Source organism: Cotesia typhae, unplaced genomic scaffold, assembly GCF_013202065.1.
Source record: "Cotesia typhae breed Kobodo isofemale line unplaced genomic scaffold, CoteBio_Ctyphae scaffold_13, whole genome shotgun sequence".
NCBI classification, from domain to species: domain Eukaryota; kingdom Metazoa; phylum Arthropoda; class Insecta; order Hymenoptera; family Braconidae; genus Cotesia; species Cotesia typhae.
In genome coordinates this window covers 5,425,156-5,447,867 of record NW_027423774.1, presented here as the reverse complement: position 1 = coordinate 5,447,867, position 22,712 = coordinate 5,425,156, and the positions used below count along the sequence as shown (strand labels likewise).

General features: G+C 29.9%; 4 protein-coding genes across 5 annotated transcripts; 2 read left to right on the top strand and 2 right to left on the bottom strand.

Moving 5' to 3' along the window:
• Positions 1-91: 91 nt before the first annotated feature.
• LOC141535340 (aldehyde dehydrogenase X, mitochondrial) lies at positions 92-5,120 on the bottom strand. Its single transcript, XM_074255211.1, has 7 exons — positions 4,924-5,120; positions 3,453-3,557; positions 3,278-3,379; positions 2,837-3,002; positions 1,030-1,945; positions 344-418; positions 92-268 (listed from the first exon to the last, which is right to left on the bottom strand). Exons 1-7 carry the CDS (start codon positions 4,957-4,959, stop codon positions 202-204), a joined length of 1,467 nt encoding a protein of 488 aa, XP_074111312.1. The 5' UTR covers positions 4,960-5,120; the 3' UTR covers positions 92-201.
• Positions 5,121-7,550: 2,430 nt separating this feature from the next.
• Positions 7,551-8,732, top strand: LOC141535347 (uncharacterized). The gene is made up of 3 exons (XM_074255223.1): positions 7,551-7,849; positions 7,924-8,299; positions 8,582-8,732. Exons 1-3 carry the CDS (start codon positions 7,595-7,597, stop codon positions 8,704-8,706), a joined length of 756 nt encoding a protein of 251 aa, XP_074111324.1. The 5' UTR covers positions 7,551-7,594; the 3' UTR covers positions 8,707-8,732.
• Positions 8,720-11,841, top strand: LOC141535336 (uncharacterized). 2 transcript variants are annotated; one of them, XM_074255206.1, is made up of 5 exons: positions 8,720-9,040; positions 9,100-9,252; positions 9,498-9,674; positions 9,890-10,156; positions 10,254-11,841. In XM_074255206.1, the coding sequence occupies exons 1-5, from the start codon at positions 8,723-8,725 to the stop codon at positions 11,211-11,213; spliced, it is 1,875 nt and encodes a 624-aa protein (XP_074111307.1). In that variant the 5' UTR covers positions 8,720-8,722; the 3' UTR covers positions 11,214-11,841. The 2 variants fall into 2 exon arrangements, with proteins under 2 accessions (XP_074111307.1, XP_074111308.1); XM_074255207.1 differs by lacking the exon at positions 9,890-10,156.
• A 3,742-nt stretch (positions 11,842-15,583) lies between these two features.
• Positions 15,584-22,316, bottom strand: LOC141535339 (aldehyde dehydrogenase 1A1-like). Its single transcript, XM_074255210.1, has 6 exons — positions 21,856-22,316; positions 20,872-20,973; positions 20,332-20,802; positions 20,153-20,255; positions 15,782-16,364; positions 15,584-15,718 (listed from the first exon to the last, which is right to left on the bottom strand). The coding sequence occupies exons 1-6, from the start codon at positions 22,030-22,032 to the stop codon at positions 15,649-15,651; spliced, it is 1,506 nt and encodes a 501-aa protein (XP_074111311.1). The 5' UTR covers positions 22,033-22,316; the 3' UTR covers positions 15,584-15,648.
• Between the last annotated feature and the right edge of the window lie 396 nt (positions 22,317-22,712).

The following is a 22,712-nucleotide window of genomic DNA, read 5'->3' as shown; positions in this document are numbered from 1 at the left end:
GCGTTTTTTTAGTAAAAATTTTTTATACAATGTTATTATTGTACATTATATCTAGTCAATCAAGTAGTTTAAATTAATTGTTGGCTCGATATTTATCTAATGATTAATTATAACTACTATTTATTATTATTTGCTCGGTTTGTATGCGTATAAATAAAATTTGTAATTACAAAAATATTATAAAAATTTTTGGTGGAAGTTTTAAATTTCTGGAACACGGATGGAGATTGTTTTGGTCTCCAGGTATCCTTCCAGTCCATCTTCACCCCTAGTAAAATAATTTAATTTTTTTAGTAAGAAAATTAAAAGAAAAAAAAATTTTTTTTTTTTTAAATTAACTTACAGCTCACGACCGATTCCTGATTTTTTGTACCCACCAAACGGAGTTTGTGGTGTAATAGCATCGTAACAATTAACCCTGGAATCAGAAATTTATAAATAAAAATCCATTTAAATGGATAAAATAAAATAATGTATAAAAAAACATTGTTTTATTTTTAGTAGTAGTTATTTTATTTATGATTTTTAATTAAGAAAAAATCTTAAAATAATGATATTAATAACAATAATAATAACTAGCAATTTTACAGTCACTATGTGACTTGTGAACTATAAATAAATAAAATTTTGCTTTATTAAATAATGAATTTTGTTAATTTGCACTGTACTTTTTCAATTATTGACATTTTTTAAGATATAAGCTCATCCCGATGTTACACTCGTCAAGAGCTTTCATTTGAGTACCCACATCAATTTTTCATATATTTTTCATATGTATATATATATATATATATATATATATATATATATATATATATATATATATATATATATATATATATATAAATATATGAAAAATCGATGTGGGTACTTGAATAAAAGGTCTTGATGAGTGTAACATCGGGATGCGCTTATATCTTTAAAAATGTTAATAGCTCTCAATTTAGATACCAAATTTAACCATATAAATACACTGACCACAAAATTTTGCTTATTCTCTTAATAATATAGATAATAATAAAAAATTACCAAACAGATCCAGCTTCAACAGATTGACTAAATTGAAGCGCCTTATTAATATTATTAGTAATAACAGCAGCAGCAAGGCCATAAGAAGTATTATTAGCTCTCTCAATAACTTCCTCCATAGTTTCAAACTTAAGAATCGACTGAACAGGTCCAAAAATTTCTTCTTTGGCAATTCTCATTCCATCTTTGACATTAGAAAAAACAGTAGGCTTGATGAAGAACCCAACATTACCCTCGCGCTCTCCTCCAGTTTCGCAAACAGCGCCTTCATCTTTGCCACTCTTAATCAACCCCAAGACTTTATCAAACATTTCTTGGTCGATTTGTGGCCCCTGGACTGTCTGGGGATTGAAAGGGTCTCCAACTTTCCTCTTCATGGCGAGCTCTTTGGCCACCTTGACAAACTGATCATAAATCTTTACGTGGACAAAAGTCCTGGAACCAGCGCAGCAAGACTGTCCGTGATTATCAAACAAGGCGTTGTAGGCGATTTGTGCTGCCTGGCGAATGTCTACGTCGTCGAAGATAACCACGGGACTCTTTCCACCCAGTTCCAAGATGACATGCTTCAGATTGCTCTTGGCAGCCGCGGCCATTATTATGTGGCCTACTTCCGTGGAGCCGGTGAAGGCCACCTTGCGGATGTCCAAGTGCTCGGAGATGGCTGCTCCCGCAGTCGGGCCGTACCCGGGGATGATATTGATCACTCCCGCGGGGAAGCCAGCTTCTTTAACCAGAGATCCAATGTAGAGAGCTGTTAGTGGAGTTTGCTCCGCGGGTTTCAAGACAATTGTACAACCTGCTGCTAATGCAGGTCCCCATTTCCAAGCTAACATTAAAATTGGGTAGTTCCATGGGATTATTTGACCTACTACTCCAATTGGTTCCTTTCGGGTGACTGTAAACTTTCCACCGTCTGAAATAAAGATTTTTTTTTATTAATTTTTATATTTAGAAAAAATTAAAATTAAAAAAAATTTTTTTCAAGATAAATTATTATTTTTGAAGTGAAACTTCTTTATTGACGTATGAGAGAAATTTTATAGCAATTAAAAAGAAATAGCGACGTAAAGTATAAATCTTGTAAGCATTATTATTTCTAAAAACAATTAATTAAATGAATCAAATAATAATTTTAAAATAAAATAAAACACAATTAGAAAATAAAAATATGTTTGCGTACATCTTTTTTAATTATTCGTTTCTAATGATTTATTTATTTATTTATTGATTTTTAATTATATAAAATTCTACCAAATTAACTGTCATCATATCGCGTTCCAGTTACCATAAGGGCGTATACCGGCAAAAGATCCTGATGAAAAGCCATAAGGGCGTATAAAAAAAAATTTTTTTTTTTTCGAGAATTGACGTAGTTTTGTCGGAAATGTGGAGAAATGCAAAAAAAAAATTTTTTACGCCCTTACGGCTCCCGGGACTCACCTCGGATGCTATAAGGGCGTATAATAAAATTTCTGTTTTTTTTTACAAGTCCAAAAAAATTTTTAGTTCGAAGAAAAATTTTTTTTTGCATTTCTAGACGTTTTATACAAAAATACGTCGGTTCCCAAAAAAAAATTTTTTTTTTATGTAGTAATAGTTCAATTGTAAATTATGTGAATGATCCAAATCAAAATATTATACCTCTAACCGATATTAAATGGTTTTTTAAAGTGATAAAAAATTTTTAACTAATTGTTTTATCGTAAAAATAGAAAATTCTCTAAAATTAAATTAGACAATTTGCTAATTAGAACGTCGATGTTTTATTTTATTTTTTATTTATTTTTTTAGAGAATTTAATTACCAGATGGAATTGTATTGCCATGAATTTTATCACACCATCCAGCGTAGTATCTCAAAGTAGCAGCGCTTGCTTGGATATCTCCAACAGAGCTTTCGAAAGTTTTGCCATTATCTAAAGTTTCAAGACTTGCCAGATAATCAATATCGCGTTCCATTAAATCTGCGAGCTAATAAAAATATTTTAATTAATATTAATCTTTAAGAAAATTTTTATTTAAAAACTTCGAGCAATAAATTAAATTAAAATTTCAAACAATAAATTAATTTAAAATTCCCATTGATAAATTAAATTAAAATTCCCATTAATAAATAAAATTTAAATTCCTGCTTAAAAATTTCCAGCAATAAATAAAGCTAAAATTCCTCTTAATAAATTCCATAAATAAGAATTAAATAGCTCTTCATAAATTATTAAATTAAGAGCTCTGATAGAATCAATTACTTTGTTAATAAAAACTCCGCGGGCAGAAGCATCCATTGCACGCCATGGAGATCCTCTTGCAAATGCTTGTTTTGCAGCTGCCACTGCCTTGTCTACATCGGCCTTGAAATTGAAGAAATAATTAATACATCAAACCTTTTCATTAATGTTAATTTTAATGATTAATAAGACGCACTTTATCTCCTTCAGATACTAGGGTTATTACAGCTCCATTTGACGGGTTTATTGTTGGAAATTTTTTTCCGCTCACGGAATCTACAAATTCGTTGTTGATAAACAGCTGAAATAAAACGATTAATAAGTGATAAATTTATTTTAAGTAGAACACGGATACTTTATCAACCAGTTTTGTTAAGTTTCAGTAACCGGTTTAATCTTTAGTTAACAAGGTGAGATAATATGATATCATAATATGAATTTTAAACAAATTTCTAAGACAGATATTATAAAAAACTGTCAAAAAAATTATTAAAAAAACTGCATGAAACTTTACAAATTTTTTCAATATTTTTTTTGAAAATTTATAAATATCATTTAATTTTATATGAAAATTTATATTAATTTATATTAAGTTAGCCAACATTTAAAAATATTAATAATTTATTTTATTTAAAAATTATTTTAAAAAAAATTTTAAGAAAAAATTTCACATGTAGAAAATTAAAAAATTTTTTTTTGTTATAATTTAATAAATGAAAAAAAAATTAAAAACGTCGGCTAACTTTAGTATTGTTAATTTTATTATTATAAATTAAATGACACCGAAGTTAACTGACATTAATAATTATTTTAATAATACCAAAATTAGCCGACGATTTCATTTTTTTTTTTTTTTATTTATTAAATTAAAATTAAAAAATATTTTTGAAAAATTGCATTTTTGATTTTTTTAAATTTCTACAAATCAATTTTTTTTTGCTACAATTTAAATGACATTCAATTTAGCTGTCACTTGACAGTTTTTTAATTTTTTTTTAACAAGCAAATTTGTTCCAAAAAATTATTTTAAAAAAATTGCATTTTTAATTTTTTAAAATTTTTACATGTCAATTTAAAAAAAAAAAATTTTTTTTGTCATAATTTATTTGTTAGATAATTTTTTAAAATTATTAAATATCTAATAAATTAATTTATAATACTAAAGTTAGCCGACGTTTTTAATTTTTTTATTTTGTTTTAATAATTAAATTATAACAAAAAAATATTTTTGAAAATTTTGCATGTCAAATTTTTTCTTTTATTTTTTTTTAAATTTTTTAATAAAAAAAAAATTCAAAAAATTTTTAAATGACGGCTAATTTAATTTTCATGTAATTTAATATGAAATTAAATTTTATCTAGCAATTAAATTTATTATAAAAAATTATTTTTAAAAAATTGCATTTTTTATTTTTTTAATTTCTAAATGTCAATTTTAAAAAAATTTTTTTTTTCATAATTTATTTGTTAACAAAAATTCTAAAAATTATTAAATATCTGCTAAATTAATTTTCATTAATTTAATTTTTAAAAAAATTATTCAAATTTAATAAATATCGGCTAAATTAATTTTCACAAAAAAATGGACAGCCGACAGCTAACTTCAGCATAATTAAATAAATAATATTAAAAAATTTTCATCAATTATTAAAATTAAAAATATTTACCTGAGCGTACTTGATCACTGGTTTAGGATTCGCCATTTTGAGAATAATAGATTAGAGATTAGAATAATAGATAGAGAATAATAGAGATATAATAGATTAAATTTTTGTTTGTAGAAATAATCAACAAGCCAAATTAGAAGCAAAAGGAAGACTGACAGTCAGTCGTTTGTAAATTGTAAAGCAAACAAGTATATAACAAGAGCTCAAATGAAACTGACTTGCGCATCAAGTGCGACCTTCGTGTTATATATAAACAACTATCTCTTCATAGGGGGGTTAAAAAATGTACAACTTAAAAGAAATATTTTTTAAATTAGTTTTTTCTATTATTGAAGAATTGGCATCATTTTTTGTCAACATAAAATTGTTTATAATTTAAAGTAGTACCCTCGCCAGAGTCATTTTCTTAGGATTTTTTTTAAATTTTGGCAGATTAATGTTCATATTTAATTATTCTGCATAGATTGGCGCAATTAAAAAATTTTTGACCATCTATTTTCAGAGATATTTCATTTCAAAGTTTGAGTTTTGAACGCTCTTATACATTACGGTATACGGAATATCCAAAAGTTTACCTACAAACATTTTTACATCTCAGAAACTTTTCTTAGGATCTTTTTAAATAACTGGAGTAACGTTAACTAACAATTAAAAAATTTTTTAAAAATAATTTCATTAATAATTACCACACAGTTTTAGAGATATTTATCAATAAGTAATGAAATATTTACCAGACTTTAGCCGAGGAAGGGATACGTTAATAAAGCTATGGCAATAACGCAAGTTTTGTGAGCCGCGAAAAAAGTATGAGACGCGCAAGCGCTGAAAAATTTGAAAAGTTTAATGTGCGTTAGGTGTTATATTATGGTTATTAATTTTATTTACTTAAAAAAAAAAAAAAATACCAATGATTATTTCATAAAAATAAGAATTTTTCTATAATTATTAAAAATTTTAAAAAGTCAACAATTTTAATATAGAAATATTTAATAATCTTTTATAAGTTATAAAAATAATACTCAGATGAAATAATAAAAAGTATAAAAATTAAAAATCAGTTAATACATCAACACAAAAAATTTAATTACTGATTTTTCTGAAAAAACAAAACAATACTGTCAATTATTTTTGTTTAGACAAAAATTTTTCAGACATTGTAATTCCATTTCCGAATAAATGTATGTACACCTTCACTTATTGTCCAAATTATCAAGATTAATTTATTTGAAATAGAATAAAAAATTTTTCTCATTTATTTCTTCAAAAAAATTAACAAATTTAAGTTAAGGAATTACTTACATTATAAAATAATTCAATTGGTTTTGGTAGGTTGTTAATAAAGAGAGTTAATAAAGACGCTCTCGGCGAGTCCGAAGAGCCAACATCATGTCCCTGGGCTGTACAGTGACGCGTTTGGCGTGGATAGCGCAAAGATTGGAATCAAAAAACAGATTAATTAGATAAGCTTCGGCAGCTTCCTGAAGAGCCGCAAGAGCAGCGGATTGACATCGAAAGTTGGCTTTGAAACTCGTGATGATTTTTTTGATGATCCGTTGGAAAGACAATTTGCGAATAAGAAGCTCAGTATTTTTTTTATACGGGCGAATTTTAAGGCGTTCTACCGCGCCAGGACGAAAGCGATATGGCTTCGCTATGGGCTCAGATTTTTTAGCTGCAGAGGAAGGATTGGAATTACTTCCAGCCGCTTGCGCGGTCTGGAAAGCTTTTAGCTTCGCTGAAAGCTTATAAGAAGCTTCGTGATCATATTTGCGCACAGCCTGCTTGATCCGAGCCATTTATATATTTTATTTGTAATTTTATTGCAAATACAATCCACTGATTTTTTTTTTTTTTAAGACAGACCATCAATTCACTACACTAGTTGACAATTGTGCTGGTAACTAAAGAGTTATTCTAAAGGTGCTTTTTCATGCTGACGCTTGACGCTACTTTTTAGCGTCAAATGTGGTCACGTGACGAGAATGTAACATGCGTGCCATCCATAAAAAATTGTAGCGAAAAAGCTAAATTTTGTTTAGCTTTTTTAGTTGGGTTCAAAGAGTATACCAAATACCTCAAATAAATTAATCTCGAAGGTCAGCAGATTAATTTATTTGAGGTATTTGGGATTATATTTTATATATGGAATTGAATTGAATATTTCACACAACAGTCACTAGTTTGTATGACGATTGCTTTTAGTATAGTACATAAAGTTTGAATTTGAGTTAACTGTTACCACGCAATAACAATTTTATAAGTGTCGTGTATACTTTATTTCTGAGTTAATAATAAGAATAATTAATGAATCTATCAATTTTGTTAATTTTGTGATGATTTATATGACTAAGGCAACTGTGCAATGTAAGATAGTGATTGTTAGAATTCGTATTATGGTAAATATTGTAATTTATATCAATCGTTATGTTATTTTGTTAGTTATTAATTTGTGTAATTTTCAGATGCCTGATGAAGGTCTAATAAATGACCGAAACGTCGCAGAAATAATAATGTAATTTGTTATTATGATCCTATCTAGTCCACATTCCTGATATACATATTATAATTAAAAAAATGTAGGTTAATTTTTTAATTTTCTACATAACTAGTTTTCATACTTACAATTTTCTAATTTTTCTCGATATTTCATTCTTTTTATTTTTTCTTCTGTATGATTTTATACCAAGGAAGTTTTACAAAGATGAGATTTTTCTGTAATAGATGTGCTTCAGATTGTGCAAATATATTAACTGCTGGAAAGTATCACCATTACCAAGGTATTAGTAGATGCCAGCCTTGTCGAGTTCTCAGACGTCAATTGCAAAATCGTGAAAATAAATCGACTAAAGACGTGAAATTACAATGCAACAGTTTGAAGCATCAATTAAAGTTGCAAAAACGAAAATCCAGACGCCTGCTGCGAAAGGTAATACATGTCATCCATAGTGTGTTCTAGTATTTCAATTATATTTTAAATGTCTTATTTATTTTGATGAAAAGAATATCGAATTGTCTCAATTGATCGATGAGCAAAAATTGAAATGCGCTGCTGTGGAATCTAAAGTAATTGAAAAAGCAGTAGCAGATTTGCCAGAAATTCAACAAAAAGCTGTACAAGCCTGCTTTGATTTTGCTAAACTAAAAAATTCAAAACAAAGGCGGTATGATATAGAGTGGGTCTATGAATGTTTATTGATGAGAATTAAAAGTCCTGCGGTGTATGAGCGTCTTCGAGAACGACAAATTTTACCTCTTCCCTGCAAAGATACTTTGAATTCTTATATTCAAAAACTAGATAGTGCGTTTGGCTTCCCTAAAGCTATTTTCGATACCCTCTCTTATAAAGCTTCACGCATGGAAGCTCCTTCTAAAAGGGGTAATGCGAATTTGATTTTTATCAAGCTACAGCAGTAACATTAATATTTTATGAGCACTCGTAGTTACTAACAATAAAAATCAATTGACTTCGCCTAATTTCAAAAGCCTAAATTATCTTCAAAGCATCCAAAATTTTCTAGCTTCGTTGAAGTTTATGCTTATATTCTCTGCTTGCTACTATAGAAGCTTTTAAATAGTTTCCTGTATTGCTTCTTTTACGCTTTTTTATTATTTCTATTAATTATCATGAGTTAATTATATTAAATATATTTTTCATTAGGTACACTTCTTATTGATGAAGTTGCCCTAAGTGAAGGAGTTAAGTTGAATTCGCGAACAATGAAATTAGATGGTTTTGTTGACTTGGGTGAACACACACTCAAAGTTTATGAATACAAGAGCTGATCATGCTCTTGTATTCATGTTTCAACCCTTTCAAGGCAACTGGGTACAAGTGGTCGGAAGTTTTTTAAGCAAGAATTCTGTCACTAGTGATATTTTACATAAATTGATAACAGAGTGTATACTCCTGATTGAAAAAGCTGGATTTCAAGTTGACTGTGTGACTACTGATGCTGCGCAATGGAATCGGGGAGCCTGGAAACTATTTGGAATAGAAGACCAGAAATTTAGTTGTGAGCACCCTTACAATAGTGACAGAAGATTATGGTTTGCATCAGATTTCTGTCATTTGTTGAAAAATTTCAGGAATGGAATCATCAAATTTTCTTCTTTTTGGGTAATAATAATTAAATGTGAAAATCATGTTAATATGTATTGATTAAAAATATTTTTCAGACTCCTGATGGTATCGTCAAAATGCTACATTGGCAGGTGCTCCTCAAGATTGAAGCATATGGAAAAATGAATCTCAAAATTGGTTTTAAATTATCCCCCCATCATTTAAAGCCTGAAGGGTTTCAAAAAATGAATGTGTTGTTGGCAACGCAGGTATATTTCATATTATGATATTAAAAAACTATTGAAAACATCATAATTATTCAATTGTAAATAAATAAATAAAATAACTAAAATATAAAAATAAAAAAAAATTCACGTGTAGATTTTGGAATTTTCTAAATGTGCATCTTTTTATGTTTTACTTATTTTTTATTTTAATTAAACAAATGTACAAATGTCTACTAAATTCATATTCGTTAAAATTAATTTTCTTTATTTTATTCTGTGATTTTCAGTTATTTGCGCGTCAATTAAGGGTAGCAATGTCGATGTATAAAAGTGAAAATCATGAACTTCATGACTGTGAACCGACCATTGCTTTTATGGAGAAAGTCGATAATTTAATAAAAGCTATGAGCTCGCGGACATTTGAAAACGCTTTACGACAGGATACTGATTGCCCCATGAGAAAGGTATTTAAACTAATGTTTAATAAATATAGTAATCACATTATTTCAGTCTTATGACATCACATTTGAGTGGGTTAAAACGAACTTGTTCGGATTTTGAGGACGAACTCCCTGTACCTCCTAAAATAAAAAAAAAAAATTTGATAGAAAATTTACAAATAAATTTATTAAAAATAAATATTATTCATTCATTTACATTAGACTAATTTCTTTGATAGGCTATTATTGATTTTGACAAGTATCTTCGTGATTGGGAAGAAAAAGTTAATGAAGAAAAAGCTAAAAAAAAAATTGCAAAAAAAAAAAAAAATTCTGATGCAGATGATTATAATACCGATGAAGAATTCAATTTTCCTATTACAGCTAGTACTTTAAGTGGTTTTAAAGTTACCTTAGGAACCACTCTAGAGTTATCGGAGTTCTTGCATAATAAGTGCAATTATAGTTATCTTATGACATCTCGTTTAAATCAAGATGCTTTGGAAGTGAGATTTGTCATTTTATCATTTCTTTCATCGATCTTTTTACCACGTTAATTACTGTTTTATACTTATTATTTATATTCGACTTTTTATATTGCAGAAATTTTTTGGAATCATGAGATCAGCTTGTGGGTGTAATGATCATCCGGATCCAATTCTGTTTGGCCAAATTTACAGGCTACTCTGTAGTTATTCGTTAGCTACGCCTCCGAGGGGTTCCAATGTTACTGGCGGTGAATTATTGTCATCACTAATGCAAACCAAGGAATCATTAATTGCATCAAACAGTAATAAAAAAAATTGGCTGCAAAAAATTGATTCCATAATCGAGAAAGGTATTTCGGATGAGCTTCGAGGTTTCTATAATGACAAATTTAATGATGGACATTTACCTTTTGAGCACTGGGTCGATGAGTCAACTAGTAGTGACAGTGATGACAGCACTGAAACTTCCGATAAGCTTTGTACTCAATCAATTGATAATATTGACAATAATAATAATAATAATAATAATAATAATAATAATAATAATAATAATAATAATAATAATAATAATAATAATAATCAAAGTGTTAATGATCTGATAGAATTAGATCACGATTATGATATAACACAAACAAGTGATTATGTCATATCATATATTTCTGGGTTCATGGCACGAAAAGTGAATCGTTTCACAAAGTGTTCTAATTGTAAGGAAATGTTAATTTCTTCAAGTTGCACAGATCGTGACAAATTGATTCAAGAAATGAACGATGGAAACTTAATTTTTCCTAGTGAAGCATTATTTAGGTTAATTAAACAATTAGAGAACCAGGTGCTGAGAGTAGTAGGAACAAAAAATTTTACTTCTAATACCATGTTTCAAATTTTAGAAAAAATTTCGGCAATTGACGATTTACCTCTTTTGGGGTGCAAAGAACATACTAAACAGTTTATGAGTAAAATTATTGATAATTTCATTGTAATGAGAGGGCATTTTTTGGCAGATTTCTTCAATAGAAATGTAAATAATCGTCAAATAATGACTAAACGAATGCGGAAATTCGCAAAAAAGTAAAATTGCGTTTTGTCGTAGTTTGAAAAAAATGTTTTATATTTTGTAACTCGTAATTTAAAAGATCTCAATTTTATAACATTCATTTTCTGTGATAGTGATTCGCATTAAGATTTTATAATTATAATTATTTGATTATTGTTATAATAAATATTTTGTCAATAATGTTAGTTTACAATTTTCATAATAAATTTATTAGTCATAAATTTAATATAAAGATTTCAAAAGTCTATTAGTACGATTTTCGGAATATTTTTTTTATTTACTAATTGAAATAAAAAAATTGTTAATTTTTACTAAGATTTATGTTACTATTTATTATTTTGAAAAATTTTTAAAGTTTATCTATCAAAATAATATTTGCTAGAAAAATAAATAAAATTAATTTAGAAATATTATGGCTCCATAGGTTTTGTTTATATTTTAAATCTAAGGGGACCTTCGCAACAACAGCGCACTCTACCATCTGTATCCGTTTTTCGTACCACAACTTTAACATTGCGATCGTCCTCCTTCTATCTAGCCTTCGTGGTTCTTATGAACGCGATGTTAAATGGCTGCTGCACATGCGCACCATGACTTAGCGGGAAGAAGACCGGCGAGTCCGGGGCACGAGGCCCGAGGGACGCCATGTGCGGTCAGTTGTACTGGAACTTGTGACTAGTGCAATATACCTGCGATCTCTCTGACATAGAAATTATTTCATTGAGTTTCATTGTTTGCTAAAATAATTAATTATTATCTAATTATCAGTCTCGTGCTTAATTAAATTCATTTATTCGAACTTTGCGCATTATATTAACTTCAACGTAAATTCTTGGTCAAATATCTAAGACGCAATAAAAAAATTACGTCGTACTTGGTGTTCAGCATCGCGGCCATTGTCTTTTTGTGTGAATAAATTAGACGCAGTAAAATATCATTAATCAAGTTTGTTAAGAATTTTCAATTCCGCTTTTAATAATTAATAATATCTTCACTTCAGTTCTTTAATATTTAATTATAATTAAAATTATTGTTATTTAATTAAATTTTACAAAGGTTAATTGAATTTAATCAGTAGTAATTATTAATTTAACTTCATTTAATGTGCTTTATTTAACTAATTTTAATCGTTTATTTATCAAAATTAAATTAATATTTTCAAGAAACAAAGTGCGTTAATAATTTCATATATTTAATAATTTTGTTGAATTATTTAGAAAATAATTTGAATTGAATAGTAAATTCTCGCGTCAATTAGAAAAAATATATTCAATTACTAATTTAAACAAATATTCAAATCATTCGAATCAGAAAAATAAATCAGATCCTTAAGGATCAATTTAAATATTTTAACATTTGATCCTCTCGGATCGCAATACAACTTGATCCCAGCGATCAAATCACTATTTGAAATTACAGGTCATTTCAGACCATTATAAACATATCCCAGTAAACAATATGATGTCTTTAGAGGTTCTTGATGAACTCCTATTTAAGATTTGGACGTCGTAATTTTTAACGGAATGGTGTCTCTAAGACGTCTTGAGGACGTCGAATGCGCCACTTTAAGAGTAATATAAGACTTCCACAAATATTCTCAAAGAGATCTTTTTTCTGAGTTCAAAAAAAAAGAGTGCTTACAGAAGTTAGAATTAGGAAGTCTTTTTGAGTTCAAAAATAAGATGTCTTGCAGAAATCCGAATTAAGAGCTCTTTACGACTTCAAATAAAAGAGTACTTATAGTAATCAGAATTGAGAGCTCTTTCTGATTTCATACAGAAAATTTGCAGAATATTATTATTATAAATTAATAAATATTATTTATTCATGCTATAAATTTATTAATATTAATTGTTAAATTATTATTGTTGTTATGTAATACTCATAATAATAATAATAATAATAATATTGATTTTCAGTCATTTTGTGACTTAATTTAAGTAATTTTTTATCATTTAGTCGCCATCCTTTCGTCCACGAAGTCAGTATTTTTTTTGATACTCCTTGACAAACAAGATGCATGTAATCCACTGGAAATTGAGACACCATACCAACACCAATATCTTCAAAATCTGATTTTCCTAAATGATGATCTTCATTTAAACGATTTATAAAATTCGAGTCAGTGCGTAATGGTGCATCCATATCAAGAAATAACATTCGATGGTCACTATATTCTCCTTCTTGAATGCACTTACCGCAACCATAAAAACCACCATGACCTTTTGTGTAGGTTACAAAAGCTCTCGCTGGTGAATCACAAATGACAGCCCTTATAATTACTTTAAATTTATGACTATCATACTCGAAACCTTCCTCTCTCAGATTTTTGTACTCATTAATGAAATCTTGAAGAAATTCATTAGTCATTTGGTTTGTTCAGTCCATGGTATATACCAATAACGAATGGTACAGAGACTTTTGGAAAAATTTCTCCCAGTATAGGATACAGTTGTCGTTTTGAACTCTTCGATATTGGCAAACCATCAATGTGTATACTAATCTGGATAATATCTGTAATCTGTTTTATATCGACAATTTTTAATTGATCAATTAATCCTTCTTTCAGTCCATAGTGGAAATATTCTCCTGGTGCAACCTCACGAATAGTAGTATCTGTAGGAGTATCAATTAAGGTACGACTGTCATTTGGAAGACTTTTTTACTCTTCTATTGACTCCACATTTCTAATAATTTTTAGTAAAGCACTTGATCCAGCTTGAGTAATGTTAAATTCGCATTTCCATTGAGCTAATTGTTTGGTTAAAGGAATTGGTACTTCGATATCACAATTATTATTATTATTATTATAAGTGATAGAAGTTGTAGTAGTTGTTGCTGTTACTGTTGATGTTGTTTTTGTTGTTGTACAATGAGAATTATCATTATCTGTGTAAGTCTTTCAAGAGATATCGGTTACGGTATTATCTAAATGAATCGACTGTAAACTGAAATCATCACTGTCATAATTATTGTCGTTGTTCATTACACTGTTATTAATAACCGGATCATTATCAAACGAAGTATCAACCGATGCTTTTGCACGTGCAGTCTCCAAAATTGCCTGCTCACAGCGTTTTTTCAATCTTCGATTTTTCTGACTCTTAGACAGTTCACTGAATCTTTTTCTTTCAGACATCTTGAGAAAAAAATATTTTAAATTAAAAAAAAAATCATAATTTATATTTATTTTTGGATAAATGTATACGTTACCTTTAAAATCGAATGATTTCTCAAATTTATCACTGATAAAAACATGAAATATCATACACAGTCAAATATTAATTAGCTAAGAATATGCACTTACATTATTTTTAGAACTTTTAATTTACAAATTACGAAATCACTGGTTATAAATAATTAATTGATTTCACTAAATTAAAGTTTTGCAATTCGACGCTGAATGTAAACAGAAAACGTACCATACACTTATAGGTTATATTAAAACAGAGATAAAAAATAAAAATAAAATTTCTATCGTTGTGCGCATGCGCCAATACAATTCAATCCTACCTCAGCAAAAAGACCTCTGAAAGAGTTCATATTCATGACATCTTACGAAGTCAGAAAAAGACCTCTTAAAAAGCTCAGATTATTGATGTTTTATGAGTTCAGTAAGTAAACTACTTGAAGAGCTCATATTTTAGAAGTCTTACAAAGTTTGTCAAAAGATTTCCTGTCGACTTCTTGATTAAGAGTTCTGATTGATGAATTCGTTAAGACATCATATTTAGACTTCTTATGGACGTTTTTGAAAAGACTTCTTCCAGAAGTCTTTCTGATTTGGATGCTGACTGGGTACAGTCAATTCTCTTCCGATTACAAACACACGATCCTTTCTGATCATAATCACACATTATATCTTGCTATAGATTTAACGGTTGACGGTTAACCTCAATAACTTAACGGCGGCTGAGATCAATTCTCACCCCTCATTGCACACCAGTGCAATTATCATACACATTCACGTTAATACGCATATACACACGGACATCTCTTAACTGTATCATCTTCGAGGAGTTTTTTCTCTAGCAATTGCTAGAGTTTTCTCCCATTGGGGAATAAATTAATCATAATTATTCACCCCAACACCGAGTCTTTTATTTTAAATAGATAGATTCTGAACCAATTCCTAAACAATCAACTACATATAGAAGAATTACGGAAATTCTCCTTATTGGAGAGTTTGCGACAAAACAAAAACAATCAAAATTAAAGATTTCGGAAAAAAAATTTTTTTTATAACATTAGCCGGATATTTCAATTTTTGATAAATTTGAAAAATCATTATAAACAAATGAAAAAAATTTTATAAACTTTTACAATCGAATCTTGTTCATTATTTATATAACAAGAGCTCCCAAAAGAAAAAAAATTTATAGACACAATTTTTAAACTTTTATAAAAGATTTTATTTTTTATTAAAAATTTGCTAATAATTTTGAAACTTTGTTTAATAGTCGCTGGATAGTTTTATTGAAATTGTTTTAGTTTCTAAGTAATTGTCCAAAGCTTCTGAGCCTCTGAAAAAAAATTTATTATATTTAAAAAAAAAAAAAAAAAAGAAAAAAAAATAGTAATTTTACAATTCACGACCAATTCCAGATTGTTTGAACCCTCCAAAAGGAGCTGAAGGAGTAAGAACGCCATAGTGATTGACCCAAACATTACCAGAGTCTACAGCTTGGGCAAACTTGATAGCCTTGTTAATGTCATTGGTCAAAACACCAGCCCCAAGACCATAATTCGTGTCATTCGCGCGGTTAATAACGTCTTCCAGGCTCTCAAATTTGAGAATCGACTGAACGGGTCCAAAGATTTCTTCTCTGGCGATGGTCATCTCATCAGTGACATCCGCGAAAATCGTCGGTTGAATAAAGAATCCTTTATTTCCTACGCGCTCGCCGCCGGTGACCAATTTTGCGCCTTCTTTTTTTCCTATTTCAATAAACTTGAGCGCGCGGTCAAATATTTCTTTCTCAACTTGAGGTCCTTGCTCTGTAGCAGGATCAAAGGGATTTCCAACTTTTCTTTTCAATGCCAAGTCTTTAGATTTTTCGACAAACTCATCGTAGATTTTTGAGTGAACATAAGTTCGAGATGCAGCGAAACAAATTTGGCCGCTGTTTTTGAAGATTGCTTCGTGGGCTTTTTTTACTGCTTCATCCACTACAGAAATATCAAAACAGCTTCGATTATTTTAACTTTAATTATCAATGATTCAAGGATAAAAAAGTTTGGAAAATCCTTAAGTGCACGTCTCAACGCTCATTCATCATAAAAAAAAATTAAAATAACATAAAACTGAAATATTTTTTCAAAACGTTTTTTTTTTATTATACTTTCTAGAAAAAATAATGTTTTTTAAAGTATCTATTGTCATAAAAAAGTGTTATTGTTGATTTTGTCAACTCATTTAAGGGGCTACATGGGTTTCCCCGTTTCCAAAAAATCGATTTTTTTTTTAAATGTTTTATTAAATTCTACAACATCTAGAAGACAATTGTCCTCCTCAAAATTATATTCTTGATTCAAGAATTTCTCTAAAATTAAATAAATTTTTTTTTCTGCGTATAACTTTAAGGGGCACACCTAGTGTAACGGCCTAAAAAAAACGTGATTTTTGGGAATTTTTATTAAAAAAAATACTTTATCAATTATTTTAAAATTTTAAGAATATATTTATACATGTTTTAAGAATACATAATGAAATTTTTGTAGAAAAAAATTAAATATTTTTTAAGTTATCGTCGATTTCTAACGGCGCGAAAAAAAAAAGGTCCTTCACTGCTGCAGTGATTCCGGCCTTCTCCGTGGATGAAATCTAAAAAAAAAATATCTCGTTAAACTAGATAATATTGTCTGTACAATGACCTACGATAAAAAAAAAAATCAAAAATTGACAATATGGCGGCGTTTTAAAAAAAATAGTCGAATTTTACCTAAAATTTTGGTCGTTTGTGGCCTGCGAAAATTCGATTTTTGATCAGATCAAAAAATCGATAGGTCATTGTACGGAGAACTATATATAGAACATGTAAAAAAATTCGATAGTGATCGGATCATTTGTTTTTGAGTAATCACTGCAGCAAATTCGGAAAATGCTGTTTCGAGAAAAACGCGTTTAAAGATAAAATGATCGTTTCCACTGTTATAAGTGGTTTAAAATCATATTTACAGCTAATCTGCTATTCCAGGGCCATATAATACACCTTCCTCTTCTTCGAAAAGGGCTTGTTCAGCTGAAGAAGCTTTTCTTCGAGATGATCGACCTTCTTTTGAAGAAGCCCTTTGGCGATAATCAGCGATTCGTATTCTCGTGTCGTCCTTAAGAGCCGCAAAATCTCTTGCTGCAGGTCCAACTATCACTCCCATTACATTGAATATCTTCAAAATTGACGAATAACCGTCATTAAATATTGCAGTTGCAAAATTATTTGACAATTCAATAGTTTTGAAGCCATTATGAAGATGCTTGGGTGAAAAGTGCCAAAGTAAACCGTTGTAGCTTTCATTGTTGTTTTGAGTATTATTACCTTTACATCTATCAAGCAATTCATATCGAGATAAGTCTTCATAAATAGGTTTTATAGCTTCTTGTACTTCTGGATCCAGTGGGAGGTAATCGTGTTTAAATGTACTAGTGATTCCTTCAGCTTCCGCGCGGCGATAAGCGCACCAACTTTCAGCGCCTTCTGGACAATTTTTATGATTTGGGTTTTTGTCAGTTGAACAGAAATGATAAAATGTTGCCCAGATTGCTTTATACATTTCATCTACATTATCTTGATTCCTCATAATTGCTAAACCATAATATTTTTGGAGTTTATTTATAAAATTTACAGTTAACTTTTGTGATGTTTTACTTTTTCCTCCTAATTTCTTATTAATGTTCTTTACACTTCGGCAACGTGTTCCCATTCTTTTTTCACATGTAGATAGCATTCCAATTTAGCAACAGGAATATCATAAGGATTCAAATCTATAAGTCCTTTGTGGGTAACGCTATCACCATCACCAATATAGCGGGTATATTTTACACCATATTTACTAATGGAACGACCAAACATGTCTTTTACACTATCCACTTCCATTTTTGAGGCAGATCCTTTATTATTGGCATCACATTCTTCATCGTGTAATGATAGCCATTCCTCATAATCTTCAGGTTCGCTATCTTTTTTTTTCTTCCAAAAACACAACTCTGACAATATGTAGATTTTACGCATGAATCAAGAATTTTCTTGCTGTATTTTCCTGCCAGCGTAACTACTCCGAAACGGGAAGTATGGCCACGTTTTTTCCAGGTACCATCGCCGCTAACAGTCAAATTTGTCTCCGAATTTTCTTTCTTTAATGTAAGCTCTTTTTCTTCATTTATAGCTTGCTGCATACTGAGCTTACAAACAGTTTCGGCTGCAATCTGTAAATTCGTAAAACATCCCGCAAAAGTTTGGTCGTAAAATTTGCATGCTAAATCCATTAATCCACAGAAAAAATTTATCCCATTTATTCCGATGCCCAATAGACGCATCACAGCAACAATACGTTTATTTATTTCAAATGCGTTATTAATCATTGGTCCAGAATTAATATACGAATTGCCACATTCACAAATAATAGCAATTTTGAACCCTAGACCTCTTGAACTTGCTTGATTGAAAGTAACTTTTTTTTGACAGGTTTTACACACCACTAAATTACTAATTGCACTAAAAACTGATAAAAATTGCAAAATACAATATCCATGAGATGGGTCAATCACAACATTATTGTCATTATTTTGTAATAACTTTTCTGCGGACGTACTGGTATTCGCAGTAGATTGCTCAAATGTAAATCTATTTCCGGTAAACTTGCGTTTTTCGCAATTGATCGATGCTTAGGAACATTGTGAGTTCCTTTTTTATTTGAATATGAAGATTGATCACTCATTTTCAAGAAAATAGCACGTGTAAAATTATGATGCGCTCGATACAACGATCACAATGAGACTAAATGTGTCTGGCTCCGAAAATAATTTACGTGGCAGTAAACGAAAAATTTCTAGAAATTTGTAGAAATTATTATAATGATATATTTTTGTATACCTGAGAGCCAACAATAGAAACTGGAATCGTGTTATAGGGGCTGGAAGAGACAGTAGAATCTGAACAATACTTCAGGTACGTCTCGCAGCTAATGACACTCTAGCTGCCGAGCGGCTGCTCTTTAAAATGTTATAACTCAAAAACTATTTGATATATCGATTTGAAATTTTAATATGTTATTTTTAAAGGTGTAATCTACCGAAATATGAAAAAAAAAAAATCGACTTTTTCGAAATTTCACACTAGGTGTGCCCCTTAATAAAATATTTTTATTTTAAGCAAATACTAATTTGATTAATATAGCCAAATAAGATAGATATTTAAATTTCTAGTATACATAAAATTATAAATGATAAGAAAATGTATTATTTATACAGAACAAGTCATCACCGGGCCCACGCGCAGGTGTCTACAAACACCTCTGTAGGGACATGCATTTATGTTTTACGATGTAATATGTATGTTTATTAGGATGTGCCAAAATGTAACTTCCATGGAGGAACTTTAAAAATTGGAATTTTGAATTCCGCTTTTAACAGGGGCTGTGTTTGGGCATTTTCTGCGATATTTTGAGGGGAGAGGATTTTTAACAGCAGATTTAATTGGGCACTTCCGGCAAAATTTTGAATTTTTAGTGGAAATGCCCAAACTAAGCTTCTGCTAAAAAATTATATGAAAATCGAATAAATCCTCTCCTCCCAAAATATCTCAGGAAATGCCCAAACACAGCCCCTGTAAAAAGCGGAATTAAAAATTCCAATTTTAAAAGGTCTTCCACGGAAGTTACATTTTGGCACACCCTAATGTTTATATTTTTTGTATCCTGGTATAAATAAATAAATAATAAAGTACAAATTTATCACTCACCATTAACATCATCAAAAATAACCAAAGGACTCTTCCCGCCAAGTTCCAAAGTCACGCGCTTCAAATTACTATTTCCCGAAGCCTTCATTATCAATTTCCCAACCTGGAAACAATCAAAACATTCAAAAAAATCCTAAACTTCAAATAAACTTTCCAAACTCAAGCCAAAAAATTGTCACCTGAACAGACCCAGTGAAGGCAATTTTAGCGACATCAGGATGTTCAGCAAGAGCGGCTCCCGCGGTGGGACCAAACCCAGGAACAACATTGACAACTCCTGGAGGAAACCCAGCTTCTTTGGTCAGCGCAGCGATGTACAAATTACACAGCGGAGTCTGTTCTGCTGGTTTAAGAACAATCGTGCAACCAGCAGCCAAAGCAGGTCCCCATTTGAATGCAAGAAGAATAATGGGATAATTCCAGGGAGTAATTTGCCCCGCGACTCCCACTGGCTCTTTCCTGGTCATCACCAAGCTTCCATCGTCTGTTGGAATTGTCTGGCCGTGGATCTTGTCGCACCATCCCGCGTAGTACCGGAGAACTCCCGCAGCGCCATAAGTTTCAATCATTGCATGAGCAAAAGGCTTTCCGTTCTCCAGAGTCATGATACTCGCGATTTCTTTGACATGATGTTCCACCAAATCCGCGAGCTGAAATATCAACAAAGTTAATTAAATCACTTGCTAAAAATTCCCGAAAATTAAAACAGTTCCTCTCACCTTGTTCAGAAGCGCGGATCTTTGCGCGGGTTGAAGGCTCCGCCATTCAGATCCGCGAGCGAACGCATTCTTCGCCGCTGCTACCGCTTTGTCGACATCCGCCTGCAAGAAACCTTCATTATAAAATATCCAATTCATATTTATTCTCTGATTAAAAAAAATTAATTTAATTTAAGAAAAAAATTCTTGATCCCAAAAATTTTTCTTGATTTAAGTTAATTTTACTTGATTAAAAATTAAAAATTTCTTCTCGATTTAAGACAAAAAATTTCTTCATTGATTGAAAATTTTTCTCTTGGATCAAATTAATTTTTCTATCAGAGTATAATTACTATTATTTAATCTATATTATTAAGAGAATAAGAAAAATTCTGTGTCCAGGATAATCATACGATAAAATCGATTTTTTTAGTGAAATTTAGTGTCATTGCGAAGGTCTTGATTTGAGTTTTTGCCTTTTCAACATTTCATATCATTCTTACCGATAGTCAATTTATTATGACAAGTATTTAGGCTGCATTCGAAAATGCTCTATCTCTAGATACATAATTAAGAAATTACCTTGTATCTTGAGAACTATTGATATTTTTAAAGATACAAGCCCATCCCGGTGTTATACTCATGGAGACCTTTCATTTGAGTACCCACATCAATTTTTCATATATTTTATATATTCATATATATGTGTATATATAAATATATCAAAAATGCATGTGGGTACTTAAATAAAAGCTCTTGATGAGTGTGACATCGGGATGAGTTTATATCTTAAAAAATGTCAATATTTAAGAAAATACAGTGCAATTTAACGTCATTATTTAATAAAGGAAAATTTTATTTATTTATAGTCCACAAATCTCGGCAGTCACATAGTGACTGCAGGGTTGCTAGTATCAATTATAAAAAATGTAACATAAGCACTGTTATCTATAAAATTCCGTTCGTAAAATATTTAAAGTCTTTTAAAATTGAATAATTATTCACCTTGTCACCTTCCGCGACTTCCGAGACCACCGTCTCATCCACCGGGTTGATGCTCGCGAATTTCCTCCCACTCACCGAATCCACAAATTCATTATTTATAAACAATTTAGTGTACTGTATTTCCACGTTGGGGCTCGCCATGCTTACTCCACCAAACTTCGATCTGCTCTGCTGCATCCGTTTTATTTTCCTTCCATCCTAAGCGCTGACGCACACAGACATCTCCAACATTCACATGTACTCATTCATTCTTCTATATATAGGCTTTTCCACCGTCTATAGAGTGAGCAAATGCAAGTTTCAAGTAACGTGACTCGAATCCAAACAAACAGCTGCGTCTCATCCCCTCTGCATTTACGTTAACTGTTTTTCTATCCACAATCACAACCTTCATCATTGACGTCACGTGTTATCAATGATCGCCTGCAGCTAATTCTCACCAATTGTGTTGCCATTGATTATTTTTTTTCATCCCCACTTTTAGATCCTATTCAATGAATCACCTTTATCTTGCCTATATTTTATCGGTTCATTTGCTTAACAAACATCATGTTAATGTGTTTACAAATTACTGGGATAAACTTTAAAAGTTTATCATTTTAATCAATAAAAGTATTTATTTTAAAACTTAAAAATTAATTAGAAATTAAATTATTTTTAAAAACTTGCATTTACAATTTTTTTTTCTAATTTCTAAATGTACAATTTTTTTTTTTTTATAATGTTTTAATAATAATTTAGCTGTCATAAAAATTACAAATAAATTATAGTAAAAAAAAAAAAAATTGGCATGCAAAAATTAAAAAAATTCAATTTTTTTAACTCTAATTTTTCTGAAAAAAATTTTTTTTAAATAA